General features: G+C 48.2%; 1 protein-coding gene across 1 annotated transcript; it reads left to right on the plus strand.

Annotated features, from left to right (window-relative positions):
• Window positions 1-1,371: 1,371 nt before the first annotated feature.
• DRD3 (dopamine receptor D3) lies at window positions 1,372-20,551 on the plus strand. The gene is made up of 7 exons (XM_068160565.1): window positions 1,372-1,429; window positions 4,027-4,318; window positions 12,749-12,861; window positions 14,065-14,207; window positions 15,331-15,527; window positions 16,405-16,750; window positions 17,829-20,551. Exons 2-7 carry the CDS (start codon window positions 4,037-4,039, stop codon window positions 18,023-18,025), a joined length of 1,278 nt encoding a protein of 425 aa, XP_068016666.1. The 5' UTR covers window positions 1,372-1,429; window positions 4,027-4,036; the 3' UTR covers window positions 18,026-20,551.
• The last annotated feature ends 934 nt before the right edge of the window (window positions 20,552-21,485 follow it).

Genomic DNA, 21,485 nt, shown 5'->3' on the forward strand with positions numbered 1-21,485 from the left:
CTGTTTGAGGCACCTCCCACTCCACCACCACACTACAGGTTTAGATTTTGGGCTCCCAGCTCTCTCTCTCTCTCTTAGATTCACATAACTATAGAATGGTTGAGGTTAGAAGAAACCTTTCAGATCATCAAGTCCAACCATTGCAGCTCACAACACCACCACTACTGCTAAGCCACTGGCACTAAATCATGTCCCTAAGCACCACAGCCACACATCTTTTAAATACTTCCAGGGATTGTGACTCCACCACCTTCCTGGGCAGCCTGTTCCAATGTCTGATAAACCCTTCTGTGAAGAAATTCTGCCTAATATTCAATGTGAACCTTCCCTGGAGCAACTTGAGACCAGGTCTTCTTGTCTTGTAACTAATTGCATGTAAGAAGAAAGAGATGCCCACCTTGCTCCAGCTTCCCTTGAGGCAGTTGTAGAGGGCAATGAGGTTTCTCCTCAGCCTCCACTTCTGAAGACTAAACAACCCTCAGCCATTCCTCATAAGACTTGTGTTCAAAGCCCTTCACCAGCTGAAATGATCTTCTTCGGACACACTGCAGCACCTCAATGTCCTTCTTGTAGTGAGGGGCTGAAAACTGAACACAGTATTTGAGCTGTAGCTTCACTGTGCTGAACACAGGGGGACAATCACATCCATAGACCAGCACCTCCAGGTCCTTCACAGCCAGGCAGCATTCCAGACACTCTTTCCCAAGCCAGTATTGTTGCATGGGGTTGTTGTGGCCCAAGTGCAGTACTCAACACTTGACCTTTTTGAATCTCATACTGTTGACCTTGGCCCACTGATCCATTCTGTCCAGATTCCTCTGCAGAGTCTTCCTGCCCAATCAACATGCCCACTCAGCTTGGTGTCATCTGCACACTTATTTAGGGCACACTCAATTCTCTCATCCAAACCATTGCTAAAGATGTTAGAACTGGCCCCAATACCAAGCCCTGGGGAACACCACTTATAATTGGCCACCAGCTGGATTTAACTCCAGTCCCCACCACACTTTGTTCCCAGCCGTCCAGACAGTTTTTCACCCAACAAAGCGTGTGCCCGTCCAAGCCATCAGCAGTCAGAAGGAGGTCAGTCCCTCAGCAAAGTCCCCTTTGCTGCGGGATCCAAAATGAGCTAAGACCCTTGCGCCCGGCCCTTCCCATTGGGAGAAGGACAGCCTCTCGGGCACTTGAGAAGGGGAGCGAGAGCGCAGCCCCCGGCCCGGCTTCCCCCTCCCCGGGCACCGCAGGGTCCCGGCCCGCTGCCTCCTGCGAGGCTGGGCGGGGAGCGGGCGAGAAGGAGGTGTTCAGCCCGGCCCCGCCCCGCGGCTCCGCGACGGGAGGGAGCGGGGTCGTTACGGGAGGCGGTGGGACCGGGACCAGGAGCGGGAGTGAGCCCTGCTCGGCGGCGGTGCCGCCGCCCGGCGGGCCGGGGGTAAGTCCTGATTGCTGCTCCCCTGGTGCTGACGGTGCCTTTCCGCGGAGCCCCCTCCCCACATCCCCTGGGTTGCCCCAGCCTCCCTCGCCCCGCTCCGCGGCATCGTCGGGGTACAGGGCAGCCCCGGAGCGGGGCGCACGGCGGGGAGCCGCGAAGCTGCCGCTGCCCCTCGGATGCGGGAGCAGCGGGCGCGAAGCAGAACCCGCAGCCAAAGCCTGACCCAAAGCTGCGGCCGCGTCTGGACCCTGCGCTCGGACCCCGGAGCCCTCCCCTGCACCCTGCACCCTTCGTTTGAACCCGCGCCAGGACCCCGACATGTGTACCTCGATCCGCACCCGGACCCCTCCGAGGCTGATACCCACGTCAGCAGCATCCCTCTCTTTCCCCCCTCCATCTGCACGGCCCCACAGCAGCGACCCTTGCGCCTGCAGCAGCTCGCTGCCCGAGTGCCCCGGGTGGTGGGCATCCCGGTACCCTGGTGTGCCAGCGCCCCTGTGCCCCACCACCCCCGTGCGCTGGGATCCTGGTATCCTGGCACATCAGTATCCCAGTACCCTGGTGTCCCAGTGTGACAACGCCCTTGTATGCCCCCACCACTCCAGGGATCTCAGTACCCCAGTATTTGCCTGGTTTAGCCGCAAAGCAAGTGGGGCCATGGAGGCTGTGGGGCAGTCCAGGGGTGGGGAGCATAGCAAGGCTGGGGGTAGGGAGGTGGGAGGGATCCTGGTAGAGAAGGCTCGACTTCAGGTGAGTCAAAAGCAGTGCCTCAGGGTGTACAGGGCAGGAGACAGGGCAGGAAGCCTGCAGACAAAGTGTGTAACGAGGTGCCTCAAGGCTTTTGGTTATATTATGGGTGATGTTTTGTTCATTCCCTGCTGTAGTTTTGCTTATCAGCTGGGCAGCTGCTTTATGTATGTTTTTTCCAAGGCTACAGAAGTAGCCTTTCATTGCTCCAGACAATGCAGATTTCCCAGAGCAGGAGCTGTGTTGGTGCAAGGCATACTGCAAAAGGAGTCCCCCTATCTTTGGGTGGCTGCAGCTGGACTGTTTGCTCATAAAAGCCATCCTGGACTCTGCAGCAGCAACCACACTACAGGAAATCCTTCAGATCCAGTGGAAGGCTGAACTTCTTTGTCAGGGGCAGGCAGAAGAGGGATAGAAAAGGAGAGACAAGCATAGACACTTTCAAACCAAAAACATGCCCCAAGGGATTGTTCCACTCCCATCTTGAAGGATCTGTGTCCATGGGACAGACAGAAGTTCTGATTCCATCTCATTCAGCCCTCATCCCCTCCCAACTACAAAGCAGCAGGGACAAGTGACATCAGTTTTGAGGATGAATTTGTGCCAAGGAGGTGGAGCAATTTATACCTATTGCACATTTACCCTTCCAGGAGTGTGAGCACCACAGGTGATGCTGCTCAGGGGGTGAGGTAGGATAAAGAGTCATATTTATACTGCTGGCATCATGGCATTTTGTCCCTGGCTTTCATACCTGTCACGCTGATTGTAAGTTTAACGATGGGAGCACCAGCAAGGGAAAAATAACAGTCTGCTACAAGCAATTAAATGTTACAGAGCAACCCTGGGACAGCAACCTTCAGATTCCTGGAAAAAAAACACATTCTCCTAAACCAAGAAAGGTTAGATTCCTTAGGACAATCATGAATCCATTGTAAGAAGAAGGAATGCAGCGTGCCTTGCAAGCATCCTTCCATTGTTTTGTAGAATCAAAGAATCAATTGTTTTGGTTGGGAAAGACCTCTAAGATAATCAAGTCCAACCATCAACCCAAAACTACCATGGCCATTAAGCCGTGTCCCAAAGCACCATTTCATCCCAAACAAGTTGACTTGCTCTTCAGCACAAGGAAGCACATCTTCTGGCCAGGCATGGAAAGCAGAGAGCATGGACTGGTTGAAATGGGGGCAGTGCTGGCAGTCAGGGTTTGGTGAGGCAAGAAGGGCTGAAGCAGAGCCTGATTTGAATGGAATTTGACAGAAACAAGTTGCAGGAAAAGAGTAATTGAGTAGGTGGTGCTTACTGCCAGGCAGCCAGGGTTCAAGAAGCTACTTGAGCCTTGCAGGTGCAATCTCTCTGCCAGGCTGCCAAGCATTTGAGTGCTTGAAGTTCTTGAAGACATTTTTTGATGTCGGAAGAGGGAGGGTATTTGCCAGAAGAAAGACCCTACACCCAATCTTCTGGCCAAGCCCTGAGTAAGTCTTCCTCAGCACTGCAAATTGTTGTCTTTCCAACTGTGTTCTTACCCAGTTGATCTGCACTGTGGTGTGACTTCAGTGCACCTTCAAACCTTCTCCACTTTCTATCCAGCTGCATCAGTTACATAAGAGCCACCTTTCAGATGCACATGGGAGGTGAAATCACACATTGTGCTCTTGCCTTAGATTCAGTGGAAAACAAACCAGGCCAAGTAAGACTTTAAGGAAAGGTCTGTCTGTTCCTGGGCAGATAACTGGCTTGAAGTGGCATTCATGAAAGAAGCATGAAAACCACACACTGACCACAAAAGGTACTGTTCTCCACAGTTACTGTAGAGCTCTGATTTTTGGTTGCCTCTTGCTTTCTCGTTGCAGCAGTGTCCCCATGGCTCTCTTGACAAGGACCAGCAGTCATCCTAACAGCACTGGCCCCATTCACTGTGGGGCAGACAACACCACGGAGCCTGACCTACCACACTCACATGCCTACTACGCCCTCTGCTACTGCATCTTGATTTTGGCTGTCATCTTTGGGAATGTGCTGGTCTGCATAGCTGTGCTGAGGGAACGCACCTTGCAAACCACAACAAACTACCTTGTGGTGAGCCTGGCCGTGGCAGACTTGCTGGTGGCTACTTTGGTGATGCCGTGGGTGGTGTACCTGGAGGTGAGTACCTTATGGGAAGGATTAGCATAATACAGCCCCAGTATAGGCTAACCAGTGCTCTCAGGACAGGATAGGTCTGGTGTATATAAAGTCCAAACACACATTACTGTCTCAGCTAGCTCTGGGGTGCTTATGGGGTGGGTGGCAGCCCACAGAGTCACACAGGTGGACTTTGTAAGCTGGACAAATACTGGACAACAAACCACAGGCCCACTCAGCGGCAGCTGCCATGAGCCTTGCTCTTCTGGCAAAGTACAGCCTCTTTGAGCTTGAATGGCAGCCAGGCTATAGCCAGTAATGTAGATGGTGGGTCCTGGTGTGCTAATACCACTTTCAACTGAGCATCCTTGAAGCTCCATCAGGCAGAAGGGTTGCCAATGAGCATCCTTATGACTGAGGAATGGCAGGGGAGGTAAGAGGGTGGAAATACCTTAATAGGAACCCAGCTTAGAGCCCAGATCATTCTCTATTCCTGCTGGCCAGAAAACAATCTAGGGAAGACAATCTCTCCTGTGGAGTTTAAGAGCCTTAACACCCATGATGTTAGGTCAGCTCCAAGTGACATTCCCCAAGCAGACTGACAAACAGGTGAGGCTGAGGAAAATGCTTCAAAATCTCTGTAAGATGTCAGCATTTTTACAATAGCTTCAAAAGACTCATCAAGCCCTTGGAGTCTTACTCTCCATTTCCCTGATTTTTGCATGTTGGCCAGTGTAGAAATGTACTGTCATGAGTGTGCACAGTATGGACAACACCATCAGATACAAGGCACAAACATAGAAACCAAATCCTCTCACACTGTGGCAAAGTCCTGAATTACTGAAGCCACCCCTGGGGCAAGTGTGTTTTTAAACTAAAGTAAATACATGAAGGCATGCTACATTTCTGTCTGTTCTTTCCAGCCTCTTTACAATCATTCACAAAAACTGGTAGATCTAGAAAAAATTGGAGTGAACATCTATGAGCTGTAAGCTTTCAGCTGAGCCTTAGTACCCTCTTCTCGTGCTAACAGAGATAGAATAAGCCTCTGAACCATAATCACGCTGAAGCCTCCTGCACTTTCTGTAAAGGGCAAGAGCTGGGATCAGGCTGAAGGGTGGGGCAAATACTGTGTTGGCAGCTGTCCACCTTTGGCTGACCTCTTCCCTGCAAAACGAGCAGAAGCAGGGAGGGATTTTGACTTGTGCATATAACTGACTCATAGAACCACAGAATGGGTTGGGTTGGTTGACCATTGAAGGTCATCTCATCCAACCCCTTCCTGTGATGAGCAGAGACATCTTTAGCTCGCCTAGGTTGCTCAGAGCCCTGTACAACCCGCCCTTGACTGTTTCCATGGGGCATCTACCACCTCATGATGGACTGTGCTGTGTGTGAAGAGCCAGTAAGACCAGGCAAGACAGCACAGCAAATGCCAGACTTACTATGAGGGCACAAGGAGACCTGCTCAAGTAGCAGGGAGAGGCAGTGATTAATACTACTCTTCAGCCAGTGGAGTATGTTGAATATGCAACACAGCTGTAAGCTTTGGTACCCAGCCTAGGCTTTTCCCTTGTGTCACTCCAAGCCACACTCCCAAGCTGTGCCCACTGCAGCCTCAGCAAGGCTAAGAGAAATGAAGGGTTTGCACTGTGTGTAAGCATTGTTAATAAGGGCATCAATGGTTAATTATTTATGTACAGCATTGCTGTGGAGTGCGAGACCAAAGAGAGCACCATGATACTGCATGTGCAATCATGTCCTTGACAAAGTCAGTAGCAACATTTAGACTAATCTGTGTGGAATGGTCCTGGAGCTGGCCTGCAGGTGTGCACAGATCAGCTGTGTGACACTGAACACATGAAAGACATTGAGGTGCTGGAGCAGGTCCAGAGAAGAGCAACTAAGCTGGCAAAAGGCCTAGAGGTCTTATGAGGAGTGGCTGAAGGAACTGGGGCTGTTTATTCTAAAGAAAAGGAGGCTGAGGGAAGGCCTTCTCACTCTCTACAACTCCCTGAAGGGAGGCTGTTGTGAAGTGGGTGTTGGTCTCTTCTCCCAAGTAACTTGTGATAGAATGAGAGGGAATGTCTGCAAGCTGCACCAGGGGAGCTTTAAGCTAGGCACTAGGAAATTTTATTTCTAGTGAAAGGGTTGTCAGGCATTGGAACAGGCTGCCCAAGGAGGTGATTGAGTCACCCTCCCTGAATGTGTCTAAAAACTGTGTAGACGTGTTTGGGGATGCAGCTTAGTGGTGGACTTGGTAGAGTTAATGGTTGTCTCGGTCTTGAAGGTCTTTTCCAACCTAAATGATTCCATGATAAAATAATGAAAAAGCAAGGAATAAGAGTGTATAGGAAGCAGCTATCTCAACAAGACAGAATTGGACTCTGCAATTTGATTGCAACTAAACAATGTCCTTAAAAGTACAATTTAATTTCAGACAGGAATAGTCCATCCCCTTAAGTGTGCTCCAGTGCTTACAGAAATTGGCACATCTGTGAAGCAGTCTCTGCCCTCATGCAGTACTGTGGTCACAATTTGTGATCACAACAGTAGGTCATTACCCTAGTTGGTTTTGTAGAGCCATTCAAGATTAATTTCCATCTATGGAGCTTAGATAATGCAAGGAGCTGATCCAAGACTCACCCAAACAACAGGGAGAAGAGCCAGCGCATATCCCAAACTACCACTCCCAGCATTGTGCAGCATCTCCTAGAGGATTAGGCTGTGGGACTCCAGCAAGTCTAAGATTTAAAGAGCAGTCCATAAACCCCAAAGTCATTTAGATATTTGCTAGTGTTCACGGATCAGTGATGCTACCAATCAAGCTGAAATGGCATCATGCTTCAGTACACTGTGGGCCAGGAAATTGCCAAGAAACCATTCAGTCTCCAAAATCGTGTACAATACCTATTCAACTACTGACCATTTGCCAAAGTGGATGTCTGAGACCTGGCCATTTTTTATGGAGAAGCTGCAGGAGGATGAATACCTCAGATTTAAATGTCACTTGTGAACTTTGTGCTTTGCACTCAGTTTTTAAAGCTGTCTGTGGCCTGGACCTTCTCCATGAAATCTGTCATTTTGTCGGTGATGCGGAGCAGAACAGTCTCTTTCTGAGAAGTCTTTTGGGAAGGCTGTGACAGAGCAATGGCAGGGACATTTTATAACCTCAAACTCATCATCTCCACCTAATGGAGCTTCTGGTAGCAAAGTGCTATTCAGCACTGTGTACAGCCATCCTTTGGGGTCAGTGGGTGGGCCTAATATACCAGCACTGCTAGCCCAGTTCTTTAGTAACCTGGTACAACTACTGAAGCCCAAACCACAGTGTCTAAGATAGTGGCATTAGAGTATCCTGCCCACTGGAGTTGCATGATATTAAATACCATCATGCCTTACAGTCATTGTACAGATAGAGGAGGACACGTAACAGTATGGCCTGGAACGTCCTTCTCAGTCTTCTCACGACATCCAGTTCCACCTCTAAGTGTGGAGAAGTTTCAGAAGATGATTGCTACTGTGGTCCACTCTGAAGCTCTATTCAGGGCATGTGGGTAATGCTGTATTCTCTCCTGTGGCTCATATATCAGAGCAGCAAGGGCTACAGCTCCTCTTTGACCTCATGGTGCTCCCAAGACTACCATCTAAGGGGAGATGGAGTGAGAATGGAATGGAATGGAATGGAATGGAATGGAATGGAATGGAATGGAATGGAATAGAATAGAATAGAATAGAATAGAATAGAATAGAATAGAATAGAATAGAATAGAATAGAATAGAATAGACCAGACCAGGTTGGAAGAGACCTTCAAGATCATTATGTCCAACCCATCATCCAACACCATCTAATCAACTAAACCATGGCACCAAGCACCCCATCCAGTCTCTTCCTAAACACCTCCAATGATGGCAACTCCACCACCTCCCTGGGCAGCCCATTCCAATGGGCAATCACTCTCTCTGTGTAGAACTTCTTCCTAACATCCAGCCTAAACCTCCCCTGTCACAGCTTGAGACTGTGTCCTCTTGTTCTGGTGCTGGTTGCCTGGGAGAAGAGACCAGCCCCCACCTGGCTACAATATCCCTTCAGGTAGTTGTAGAGAGCACTAAGGTCTCCCCTGAGCTACTGTAGCTCAGCAGTTCACCCCTCATCAGCAGGCCTGATGTTCTTAGTTACTCCCACCATACAGAAACATAATCAGCCATTTTGCACCTGCAGCTAGCAGCTAGCAGCACCCCCAAGAAGAATTCTCTCTTAAACACAAAACCTTTAAGTGAGCACCACCATTTCCATCCTTGTCATCACCTGCTGCAACTTGGTGTTCCTGCTTTTGTTAGGCTGGATGTTAGGAAGAAATTCTTCGTAGAGAGAGTGATTGCCCATTGGAATGGGCTGCCCAGGGAGTTGGTGGAGTCACCATCACTGGAGGTGCTTAGGAAGAGACTGGATGGGGTGCTTGGTGCCATGATTTAGTTGATTAGATAGTGTTGGATGATGGACTTGATTGGACTTGATGATCTCAAAAGTCTTTTTCAACCTGGTTTATTCTATTCTATTCTATTCTATTCTATTCTATTCTATTCTATTCTATTCTATTCTATTCCTATTCTATTCTATTCCATTCCACTCCATTCTATTCTATTCTATTCTATTCTATTCTATTCTATTCTATTCTATTCTATTCTACTTCCCCATCCATGGAAATATGGCATACATATCTGATCTACAGAGATTCCTGTTTAAAGATTCAGGAGAGCAGTGGATTCATAAAGATTATGAATGCACAATGATTTATTGAAAAACTAATATGGAAGACTTTCTACAGGATTGGAAAGTTACAAATAATAACACAGTAATTTTGTGAGTAAAGCAGACTGGTCATCAATAAAGATGAAGTGAGAACCTGCCATGAATAGTCTTTAGGGAAGCTTTAGCATTGTCTTTGACAGAGCCAGGATTTCATCCTGGACGATATTCCCACTTCAGCTGCATATGTACTGAGTGGTAATGAAAGATTGTATCAGCTCATCTCTCTGTGGTTTGCTGTCATCAGCTATAAGAGAATAATATTTGACCATCCACCTCACCCAGGCAGTTGTGAGGATTCATTCAATTAATACCTGTGATGTGCTTTGAGATTCCTGGACAAAAGGCACCAGAAGGATAAAGAACAGGTGCCCTGCCAGCACATGAAACCCAGAAATGCACACTAGCAAGTTCTAGCTGATGTATCAAAGATAAGTGGAACAGAGCAATAAAAGGAACAGCAGAAATAGGATTCCAAATTATGAACAAGGGCTACGATAAAAAGGCCCTTCTTCACTGCTAAATTCTGGGATATGTTCTGGGTTCACATACCCCACAGGTAAATATTAACTACTTCAGCAGAGCTACTCCCCATTTTAGAAGCTGTGGCTGGGTTTTAACCCCAAATGTTTTGATCTGCCAAATATCCTCTTAATACAAGCTACAGCTGAGTATGCAGGTGGTGTGATCTGTGTGCACTATCCTGAGAGGGTTCACTTCAGAGCTATTCCCACTGCCACCTTGAGTCTGAACGGTTCGTGTTCTTGGGCTTAGCATTTGAATGTGCTCAGGACCTTGGAAACTCCCACAGTGAAGTGCTTACACATCTGCTAGGCTAGTAGCAGATGGCTTTCGTGGAAACACCTGTCACCAGCTCCTGGTTCAAATACTCCTCAGACTCCACACATCACACAATGCATTGCCTTTTGCCTCAGACTACAGAAAAACCCTGTACTAGGCCACACTGCAAAGGATTCCAGCATTTACACGGTTTTAATGTATGTTGAGGTCATCAAGCAGATCCCCAAATGTGCAGCTAAAGCAAAAGCAGTGTAGGGTTTCCTTTTAAAATGGACATACATATTAAGGTTGCCAATTTCAGAGGGACAGCCTTCAGTGTGCTCATATAATCATAGAATCGTTTCCTTTGGAGAAGACCTCAAAGATCACTGAATCCAGCTGTCAACCTAAGACCGCCATGGCCATTAAACCACGTCTCAAAGTGCCATGTCTACACAGTCTTTAAACACCTTCAGGGATGGTCACTCTACCACCTCTCTGGGCAACCTATTCCAATGCCTGACCACTCTTTCAGTAAAGAAGTTTTTCCTAATATCCAATCTAAACCTCCCATGGCACAATTTCAGGCCAATCCTCTCATTCTACCACCTGGTACTAGGGAGAAGAGAGCAACCCCCACCTCGCTACAACCTCCTTTCAGGTATTTGTAGAGAGCAATGGGGTCTCCCCTCAGCTTCCTCTTTCCTCATTGTGCAGTAAAACTCTAAAGGTTTGGTTTGTTGGTTTTGTGGTGTTTGGTTTGTTTTCCCTTTGCTTGCCTTTTTAAAAAGAAAACAAAGGAGCCCCACAAGTATCAGAGGACTGAAGAGGAAAGCACAGCTCTCTACTGCATTTTGCAAGCCAGTTCCCATTTCTCTCCCCTGCATTCATTCAGAGTCAGGGGGGTCAAATGGAAGACTGCCTCATTCAAGAGTGACTTCTGACACACAGCAGCTGGGTCCAGCAGAGAAAACCCTAAAGACACAGCTCACCTCAGCAGGTTACTGTGCAGAACTGCTGGCACAGTCAAAACCATTTAAATCCTCGAGATTATTTCTTCAAACAGTTATGCAAACAACCTGCACAGAGTGTTTTCTGTATTTATCCAAGTGCTTCTCTGTGCAGGGAGCCACATCCTTCCTGTGTATCAACACTTGCTGTTGGGTTGACTCACTGCCTCAAAGGCCAAGCTTACTTGTGGCAGCCTTTCCAGCCTGATCTGGGATGGGTATTTTTGAGTGGGTCTTGAAAACCTCCAGGGATGGAGCCTGCACAGATTCACCAAGCAACTGGATCCACTGCCCCACGGTCCTTATGGTCACAAGGAAGGTTTACCCTCACAACCAGTTTGCACCTTTCTTCTTTTAATGTATGCCTATTGCCTCCTGTCCTTCCACCACATACTGTTGTGAAAAACCTGGCTCCATCTTCCTAGGAGCCTGGCTCCAACTTTATTCATAACCTCCCAGTAGGCACTAGGGAGCAGTTACTCTCCCTCCAAAGCCATCTCTTCTCTTTGTTTCCTTAGCTGCTCCTTGCAGGACAAATGCTTCAACCCACATCCCTGGAAATGTTGCAGATGAGGCTGAATGAGGCAGATCAGGCTGAATAAGGCAGATCAGGCTGAATGAGGCAGATCAGGCTGGGTTTGGCTTTGAGCAACCGGGTAGGAGATGTCCCTGACCACAGTAGAGAGGTTGGCATTAGATGATCTTTAAGGTGCCTTCCAGCTCAAGTCATTCTATGATAGTCTTGGTGACCCTCCACTGGCCTTGCTCCCATTTATCTATGTTTTTACTGTACTGAAGTGCCCAAAACAGATACAGTATTTCAGATGCAGAGAGACCAGGAACTAGTGCCAGTTTCTGAGAGATTCCCAGCATCCAGATCCCAGCAGAATCTATGGGGATGAAGGCTAAAATCCAGGCTCTCCCCATGCAAGACTTTCCTTCTTTCTCTCCTACCCTCCTTCTCTACCCAGCACAGCATTCGATTTGTTTGCTGTACTTACCTAGAAGGCTTATCTTTTGGAGGGCAGACTCCCTCCTCATTCATCTCCTACAAAGAGCAGCTGCTGAAGCAAGCTGCTTAGCTAGGAGTCAGGCTATCATCCCAGCCCTGAGGGCAGCAGTGCCACAGGGTGCTTGGAGCATATTGCTGTCAACTGAAAAGGTCACTGTCAAGAACTTGATGTCTAGGCCAAAAAAATGCTTTGTGCCATCACACAGACCGACCAGAGCTAAGTTTTCCTGATTGTGCACTTCAGATTAAAATTTCAGGCCAGAAGAAAAGCTTGGCATGGTTGCAAACCAAACATCTTTATCCATGTAGCTTGTGAGTTTCTTACTCAGATCTCATAATCAAAATCTGTAACTGAGATAAGAATTGAAACAAAGTTTTGGAGAAGCCTTTGGCCTCAGGTCTCTGTTTCATACATAAATGCATAACGTTTGCCACACTTTGCCAGCTCATTGCCTGCAAGAGAACTCCAGCAGCTAAGCTGAGAAACATTTTCAGCCCTTAGATTTTCTCAGATAATCCTTAATCAAAGGAGATATAAACTGATAGCAAATTTACATGTTTATCACTCTATGCCTTAAGAGGACTAGCTGCTCTCTATTTCTTCACCCTGCCTCCCTCTGTAAGAGCAACTAAAGGATTAAAATCAGTAGGTGGCTCCTTCTCCATGACCTACTGCTGTGTTCTCTTGCAAACAACATAGGTGCCTTGTTTTCCCTCTGCACATCACAGTGGAGATGAACTCATCTAGCTGTTGAAATAGTGGGAGAACACCTCCTTATACATAACTTCTCAGGACTTGGTGCACACCATGGCTGATGGTTTTGTGGTTGCTGGTGCAGGTGACCGGAGGAGTTTGGACGTTCAGCCGCATCTACTGTGATATCTTCGTCACCATGGACGTCATGATGTGCACAGCCAGCATTTTAAACCTCTGTGCTATCAGCATTGACAGGTGAGAGCCACAGCATTCAGGGGGATAGGCTGGAGGTGAGGGTCAGCCCCATACCCCAGTGTGGCAGGGCCAAGGAAGTGGGGTTTGCACAGGCAGTGATGGTGTATTCAGGAAAACAAAACCTCCCTGCAAGTCTGTCACCACCACTACTATTAATGTGGCTTTGCCTACCATGTGCTAGGAGTCTGCACTTAAGAGCAGGGAGGAACAAGCAATAAAACATCACCAGTAGGTAGTCACCCACATTCTCGTGCTTTGTGAAGGCAGGAACCAGAACTGGTCATCTAATTCCCACTGAATCTCAAGGAGGGCTTCTCCTGGAGACCTCCCTCATGACATTTTGATAAAGAAAACCCTGTCATATACACAGGGAGGGGGTGAAGATTATTGCTGGGTGGTCTTCAGCCTTGCCCTGGTTTTGAGCTTCTTTAAACTGGGCCTATTTTAAGCAATGCTGAGGGCTGGAAGCCAAGATCTCAGCACAAATGGTGCTTTTAGGATCAAGGAGTGGGGGAAAGGAAAACCACTGCATGCTGTACCTTTGTAATATGTAGTTCAAGGATAACCATTCAAAGCAGCTCTCAGTGCTGGGTCGGTCTGGTGTTCCTCCATGGGAGTCATTATCCCTGTTTCATTTTGGCTTTTTCTGCAAGGAGCAGCTTTCAGGCTATCTTAAAGACTGGACTCTGCCTTCTAAATCCTAGCCTTGCTGAGCTGCCTGCCCCAGGGCATCACAGCAGCCAAAGGCCCTGGACAATCACCTCTGGGCAATCCTCTGGCTGTCAGCAAGTTCAACACTAGAGCAAGCATCTGAGACACAGAGTGGTTGCTTCCAGAGACTGTTCTTTCCCAGCAGTGCACATATAGCCTTAGAAGCTTGAGGGATGGGGAATTCCTAGGGTTTCTAGATCCATCTGGTATCCAAAACTTTGTAGCTTCCCAGTGCTGCCAATTCCATAGAGCATTTACCTGGAGTGCTGCCAACTAACTCTGATTTCCTCTGTTCCTTCCCCAAATTGCTCTGCTTGCTGTTTCTACAAATTGCTCGTCCCATCATCTGATCTTCTCTCCTTCCCTCTTCCATTTCTTTACCATCTTCACCATCATGTTCCCCATGTGGCTCTCATTTCTCCTTATAAAACCTGGTCCTTTTCCTCCCTCCATTCTTACCTCTCCTCTTTCTGGAGCCGGTTTGGTCTGCAGATACACTGCAGTGGTGAAACCAGTTCAGTACCAGTACAGCACTGGGCAGAGCTCCTGCAGGAGGGTCTCTCTCATGATTGTGATAGTCTGGATGCTGGCATTTGCAGTCTCGTGCCCTCTCCTCTTTGGCTTCAATACTACAGGTAGGTTATGTCCAGAACAATAGCATGGAGGGAGGGTTTGGAACTGAAGCTGTCCTGTGTGTGGCCAGGTCATTTAATGTGAGCCCTTCAGACTTCACAAGTTACAGAAAATTTTAGGCAACTGGAATGCACACTATGAAGGGTAAGAAAATCCTCCAGTGCTGGAGGGCAGGTGTGTTCTTCTCTATAAACTTGCCATCTGCTCAGGCAGACACTGACTGTTGCTCTGAGGACAGACCTTCCAGCTTTACTGACAAATAAATGCCCATGAGAGTGTCCAGGTCTACAGATTTCCTGCCCCACCCCAAACAATCACTCTGCACACAGAGCAAACCTCCAGACGTTGCAGCATGTCCAGCACACACACATCAGGCTTGCCACATCCTGCCAGTATCAGAAGTCCAGACACACAGTTTTAAATCTGACATGGGACACATTTCTAAAGAGCAAGGATTGCATATTGACACTGCCTGGGAGAAACCTCCTTCCCATCCAACTGGCTGTCTGCTTCCTCACCTAATCCCTTAAGAAAAGAGAATAATTTAGCCTCATCCTTGGAAACAGGTTGGTCTTTCTCCTTCCCCTCACTCGGGGCAGCCCATTCTCCCTGGAGGCCGAGTCAGCAGAACCTTCCTAAGCCCCAGGCAGAAGTCCTCTGCTCCCTATTCATTCTCTATGAAGTGCTTAAAGTGTGAAGGGGACAAAGGGTGGGAAGTGCTACTGTCCCCCACTGCCTGGTCCAGACAGATGGGGGTAAAAGCACACCTCTGCATCTGGACAACTCAGTGGCTTTTAAAAGGAATAAGAGAAAGGATGGAAGAAAAGATCCTCTGAGATAGAATGGGAATATACATGAGAGACAAGGGCAGACCTGTTGTCCAGAAAAGAAAGCAGATGCATGCTGGGTCATGTTAGATGGCCCTAGATAGAGTCCATCTTAAGCATCAGTTGGGTGACTGAGAAGGTCACAGCATGATTTACAACAGCAAAGACAGGAGATACTTGCATGCCTTAGGCTGTCTTGTCACTGCCACCTTTCTATTTGCTTTGTGAACACATCAGAGCCTCCTTGTACTTAACCAAAGCAGCTCAGCCGCTCCTCTCTCTCTCTTCTCCTCCCCAGCGGATCCCAGTGTCTGTTCCATATCCAACCCTAGTTTCATCATCTACTCCTCTCTGGTGTCCTTCTACCTCCCCTTCATGGTGACCCTGCTGCTCTATGTCCGGATTTACCTCGTGCTAAGACAAAGACAAAAGAAGCGAACCCTCACCCGGCAGGGCAGCCACAGCACCAGCACCACACCGTGTTTTGCACACAAAGTAAGATCCACATGAATGCAGTAGGAGGTGTCAGAAAGGACAGGGCATGCATCATCTCTTCCTCTCACAGTGTCAAAATGCAGAATGGAAGCACAGAGAGGGCGCATGGCATGTTTTCATCCCATCCCTCACTCATACATCATGATATTTCAGATGCAGAAGCTCTTTCCAGCCATCTAGAAAGAGGATACTCCCTGTGTATCTCTGCTCTCTAGAACTAGTCAACTAGAGAAGACTATGACCTGTTTCAGTAGTTCTTCAGACCATGGCTTTCTCAGCCATGTCAGAGTCTGACTAATTCATTTATTTACTCATTTTAATGTCTTCAGTTATTGATTTTTGCTCTGTGAAGCTTCATTCCCAGGGCTTCACAGGCTCTAACCTAGACCATTTGAAAAAAATAAATCAAAACCTCTTCATCTGTCAGATTGAAGAGGTCAAAATGCTCATGGTGCATGGAGCATTTGCTCCACTGACCTTTTTAGATGAAACATCTGCAACCATGGGAACCAGCAGAATGGTTTGAAAGGGATCACCTCGTCTTGCATATCATCTGCTTATTTTACCCAATTTCTCACACTTGAACTTACATTTAAAAGGGGTGGGGATGTTTGGGGGAGAAGGACCAACATGAAAATACAAATGAAAGGCTAGAAGAGCTCTTCTTGTTCTCATGTTTCTCCTTGGTGGGATAGATTCAGCAGGCTCTCTGGTACTGGTTCACCCTTCTGATAAGCCAAGGTCAGTCCAGAGGGTATGGTGCAAACCTAAGAAACAAGTGGAGCTAAGGATGACTCCTAGAACTTTATTCAGTATCTTTTGACCCAATGAACAGTTTGGAGGGTTCCCAGTTCCTCTGTGGCCTCCTCTCTTGCAGGAACACATGGAAAGAAAAGCTTTGCCCAACAGACGCCAAGGTACCTTTTCCACCTGTCTCCCACTCAAATGCTCAAGCCGGAAGGTGCCTACGAAAAGGAAGTTGCTGACTGTCTTCAGCCTGCAGCGGTACTGCAACTTCTGCCACGAGGCATCCCTCACCAAGACACCAGGGACTACACAACACAGCAGGCTGGAAGAGAGAAGAAAGAGTATCAAGCCAGTACTGGAGGTACAGAGGCTCAGCAATGGCAAAACCATCAGCTCTTTGAAGCTAGCGCACCAGCAGCCCCGGGTGATCCAGCTTCGGGAGAGGAAGGCTACCCAGATGCTAGCTATTGTCCTAGGTAAGTGAGAGCTCTGTCTAGTGGGGTGCAAGGGGTGATGGTTTGGGACTTGCAAAAGCAAGGAATCTCCCAATACACTACTGGGATTTTAAAAATGCAAGCCAGGCCCAGACTTCAGCCATCATTGCCCCACAAACTCAAGAGGGACAATGGTGAGACATTCCGGGATCTAGGGTGATGCTTTCAAATGCTGAGAGCCAAGTATGTTAGCACTTTATTTGCTATGTTTTGTTAGCCTTCTGTTTTAAATCAGTGGCCAACAAGCCCTGCTAGAGGGAGTAACAGCCAACACTTTTGCTTTCCTTCTCCCATTGTTTTATCATTCTGATCATTATGAAGCTGGAACTATTCTAAGTTTCCATACATGCACCTGCTCTTAGGCTCAGTTACAGAAGGGATAAATAAGGCAAAGAACAGCAGAGGAACCAGCTCATAAAGAAGCCAGGAGGGTGGTGTCTCAGTCCCCAGATGCACTGGTTCCTCTCATTCACTCTATAGTACCAGGGAAATACCACAGCCCTCCTCACAACTGATGAAAGCAACTGAGACAGCAGTCTGCCTCTGAGTTGTGGCTTTGCTTTTGTCTGTCACCAGGCCACTTCTGAAGGCCCATCCATAACTGGCCCTTACCAAGTACCTCTGTATCAGTGTCGTAGTTTGGCTGGGTGCCCTCTGCTACAGGGGTGTTTCCTGTGTCCAGAAGTCCAGCCCAGTGGGGGGGACACAGGAACCCTGGGGGTTTTGGGTGCACCCTCAGGTGGGGATGGGATCTCTCTGGGTCTGTTTTGGGGTTCTCCTTGTCACTGTGTTTCTAGTTCTCTGCACGCACTCACTGTTCTATTTAAACTTTCCATCACTTTTGCAATCCCTTTGTCTGAGTTGTTGTTCCTGCCAATGGTGGGGAGGGGGGTCTGCCCCAACCCATTACAATCAGGTACAAATGTCCCCTTCAGCTTTTACCAAAAGCAGACAGATCCATGGAAGTAGTGAGAGGGTGGAGGGCACAGGCACAGGTCCCTTTCCCAAGTAGTTTCTTCTCTGAAGTCACGGGTTGTTTTCTCTTGCTTTCTAAACCCAGGAGCATTCATAGTCTGCTGGCTGCCCTTCTTCTTGATTCACATTCTCAATGCCCATTGCCCATCCTGCCATGTGCCCCCAGGGCTTTACAGTGCCAGCACCTGGCTTGGCTATGTGAACAGCGCCCTCAACCCCATCATCTACACCACCTTCAACACCGACTTCCGCAAAGCTTTCCTCAAGATCCTCTGCTGCTGATGGCAGGGCTGGCACCGACTTGTGACCTGCAGAAGACTCTCGGGTTGGGAACAAGACATGGGGTCCTTCCCTCCCTCTGCTTTATACACTGTGAGGAGTGATGTGCTCCCCTCAGCTGTGAGCAGTGGTGGTCATCGTGACATGGTCATTACCAGGCATCCTCTGCACCAGAACGAAGAGCAGGAGCATGCCCCATCTGCATGGCTGGCTTCCCACACCAAGCCTCAATGCTTCTGCTTAAGAAAGCACAAATGCTTCCCACTTCTGGAGAGGAAGGTGAAGAAGACATGGAGGCAAACCGATGAGTCCCTCAGCAGTGGGCACAGTGGTGCTGAGAGGCAGTGGAAGATCAGCCACTGCAGTGTGCTGCTCCAGGGAGCTGCCAAGCTGGCAGAGTACACAGGACTGAAGCAGACAACATCTCTCATGCTGTCTCAAATGTGTTCCTCTGCCTACGTGCTGGGAATGCATTTGCCCTCCCACTGCTGGAGCCTCACCACGCAGAAGGCATCCAGCTCACACGCAGCTGTCCTAATAAGAGAGCAGAACATCACCTCTTTGATATGGATCCTGATCCTTTCAATCAAGAGGCAAAAGCAGAAGTTTGGCAAGAAAACTAAGAAACTGAGCACCGGTGGAGAAATTGCAGCATCTTTGTTGTCTCCATCGGAAATGTCTGCCCATGGAACTGGGTTGGTCTCAGTGCATGAGAAAATTGTCCCACCTGCAAGTGAAACCTTTTCCTGTGCTGCCAGCTTTTAATTTATTGCTCCTTGCAAAGTAGAGAGGTGGCTACCATGCCTCAGGTAGGTCAGATCACCAGAGAACTGCAGCACTATCATAGTGTTCCCTCTCCTCCTAACCCAAGGACCAATGACAGATTGACCACTTCTTACCTACTGCACACCCAGTCATCTACTGGGGCCACTAAATAATGAACAAGGCCTAAGATAGCTCCAGTCATGCCTGAAACAGGTTGAAACGTGGTGTGTTTTTCACCTGGGACAGGTTGCATGCAACCTGTCTCAAAACTTGTTTGTGGTCTCTTTGGAATCAGTCTCCATTTCACAGAGTGGTTTGAGCAGGAGGAGACATTCGAAGGTCATCTAGTCCAATCCTCCTGCAGTAAGCAGAGACTTCTTCAACTAGATCAGATTGCCCAGACCCCCATCCAACCTGACCTGAAATGTTTCCAGAGGTGGGTCATCTACCATCTCTCTGGGCCACCTGAGCTAATGTTTCACCCCCGTCAATCTGTGCTCCTCTCCTCACTAGGAGCACTGCTAAATTAAAGGTTTGCCCCACTAGACTGCTGTGACAACTCCTGTGGCAGCCTACGCTTCAGGGAGAGCTGTTTAAGTAACATCCCTCCTAGTACAAAAGGACATGTGCCTCAGGATCAGACCCAGGACTCTCTCCAGCTCCCCTCACCAATACAGCTGGTAGCACACAGGGCATCCATACATCCCAGCTTCAGGAGCTGGCCCAATACAGCCCTGCCATGATCTCCTTTCCCAGTGGTATTTTACAAAGCCATTTCCAGTAGTTCCTGGATGAAAACACCAGATGAGCCCTGCCATACCATGTAAGCTGGACTCATGTCAGGGCACTCTAATGCTCTTCTCCTTCTATGGACAAACCTGACCTGGCATAGCCTCAACAAGCTCCTGTGCTTTTCCTCTCTTGCTGCACTGGATCAGAAGCTCCAGCTCTCACTCCCAAGACTAGGCTTAGCAGTGTTTGCTTGACAGCTTTGGGCACAACTGTGTGTGCTCCCTCTGCCCATGTCCATGCCATAGCTCCTCTGACCAGGAAGGGCTTCTTCCCTTTCCTAATACAAAGGCAAACCATTGTCTTCCATCTCTGGAGCAATAGCAGAGCTCTAGCTTCTGGGTTTTGGAAGGTGATTCTCCCCCTCTACTCCACTCTGGTGAGACCCCACCTGGAGTACTGCACCCAGTTCTGGAGCCTCTATTACAAGAAGGATCTGGATGTGCTAGAAGGTGTCCAGAGAAGGACCAGGAGAATGGGCTGGAGCACCTCTGCTGTGAGGAACGACAGAGAGCTGAGGGCTGTTCAGTCTGGAGAAGAGAAGGCTCCAAGGAGACCTTATTGTGGCCTTCCAGTTTCTTAAGGGAGCCTACAAGAAAGCTGGGGAGGGACTTTTAGGGTGTCAGGTAGTGATAGGACTAGGGGGAATGGAACTAAAATAGAAATGGGTAGGTTCAGATTGGATGTTAGGAAGAAGTTCTTTGCCAGGAGAGTGGTGAGACACTGGAACAGGTTGCCCAGGGAGGTGGTGGAAGCCTCATCCCTGGAGGTTTTTAAGACCAGGCTGGGTGTGGCTCTGAGCAACCTGATCTAGTGTGAGGTGTCCCTGCCCATGGCAGGGGGGTTGGAACTGGATGATCCTTGAGATCCCTTCCAACCCTAACAATTCTGTGATTTTATGATTCTGATTTGTGGGCACTATGTGTTTGCCTGGGGTGGTGCCCTCCATACTTCATTGTGACTACATTAATCCAATAAAACATGGATGGAATTGGAGGTTTTGGTACCTTTGTGGTGAATGTTGCCCTCCCATAAGCCTTTTCTGACCTTTTAACACTTGTCCTGTACAAAATGACCATCTGCCTGGACACACCCAAGAGGTCTTCCTTGCTCCTTGCCACTGAGAAAGAAATTGACAGCTGCTGAAGGCACTTCCAGCAGGTGAATTCCAAAACTGGGGTCAGTTTGTTTCCCAGCTATGCCAGCCAGGTGTGTGGTAGTGTTGGTGCATCTGCTCAAAGGTGATGAACAGCATGGGAGGCAGTCAGCACACAGGATATTGAGGGTACCAGCTGAGTGAATCAACCTGTGGACAGATGGCTGCTCAAGTAATTCTCATTAAGATACTTCATAATGCAGCTCACCAGAGACCAGTCTCAGTTGCTTTGTATACACAGTTGCCAGTAAGGTGGAAATAAGGGAAAAAGATCTTTTGAAGGTCTGGCCACCTGGCCTAGTGTCTTTCAGGTGTCATGTTCAATCAATCTTACTTGAACCTGTCCTTCAAGCAGTGATCCCCAAGGTGATTCAGGATAGAGGTGAGGAATAGAAGGTGTGGCAGAAGACCAAGCAGTATTTTTATACCCACAGAGCCATGAGGGATGGGGAAGGTTCTGTATCTAAAAATACACATTCCTTTAGTTAATATTTAAGTCTTGAATTATCAAACAACTGATGGCAGCCTCTTGAACTGCAAGCTGATAATGACAAAAAAAAACCCACCCAAAACTTAAACCAACAACCCCAAACCAACCAAAACCAACCCCAACACAACAAGAACAAAACCAACCCACAAAACCACCACAATTACAGAAACTCATCCCCCAGAGAAAACAATCTCTCTCTCTCCCACTCTCTCAGGTACTGTGTTTGCTCCGTGCCCAGTACAGCTGTGGCATTATGAACACAG

Source organism: Melanerpes formicivorus, unplaced genomic scaffold (genome assembly GCF_026170545.1).
Source record: "Melanerpes formicivorus ecotype bairdi unplaced genomic scaffold, bMelFor1.0.p_v2 SCAF_51, whole genome shotgun sequence".
NCBI classification, from domain to species: domain Eukaryota; kingdom Metazoa; phylum Chordata; class Aves; order Piciformes; family Picidae; genus Melanerpes; species Melanerpes formicivorus.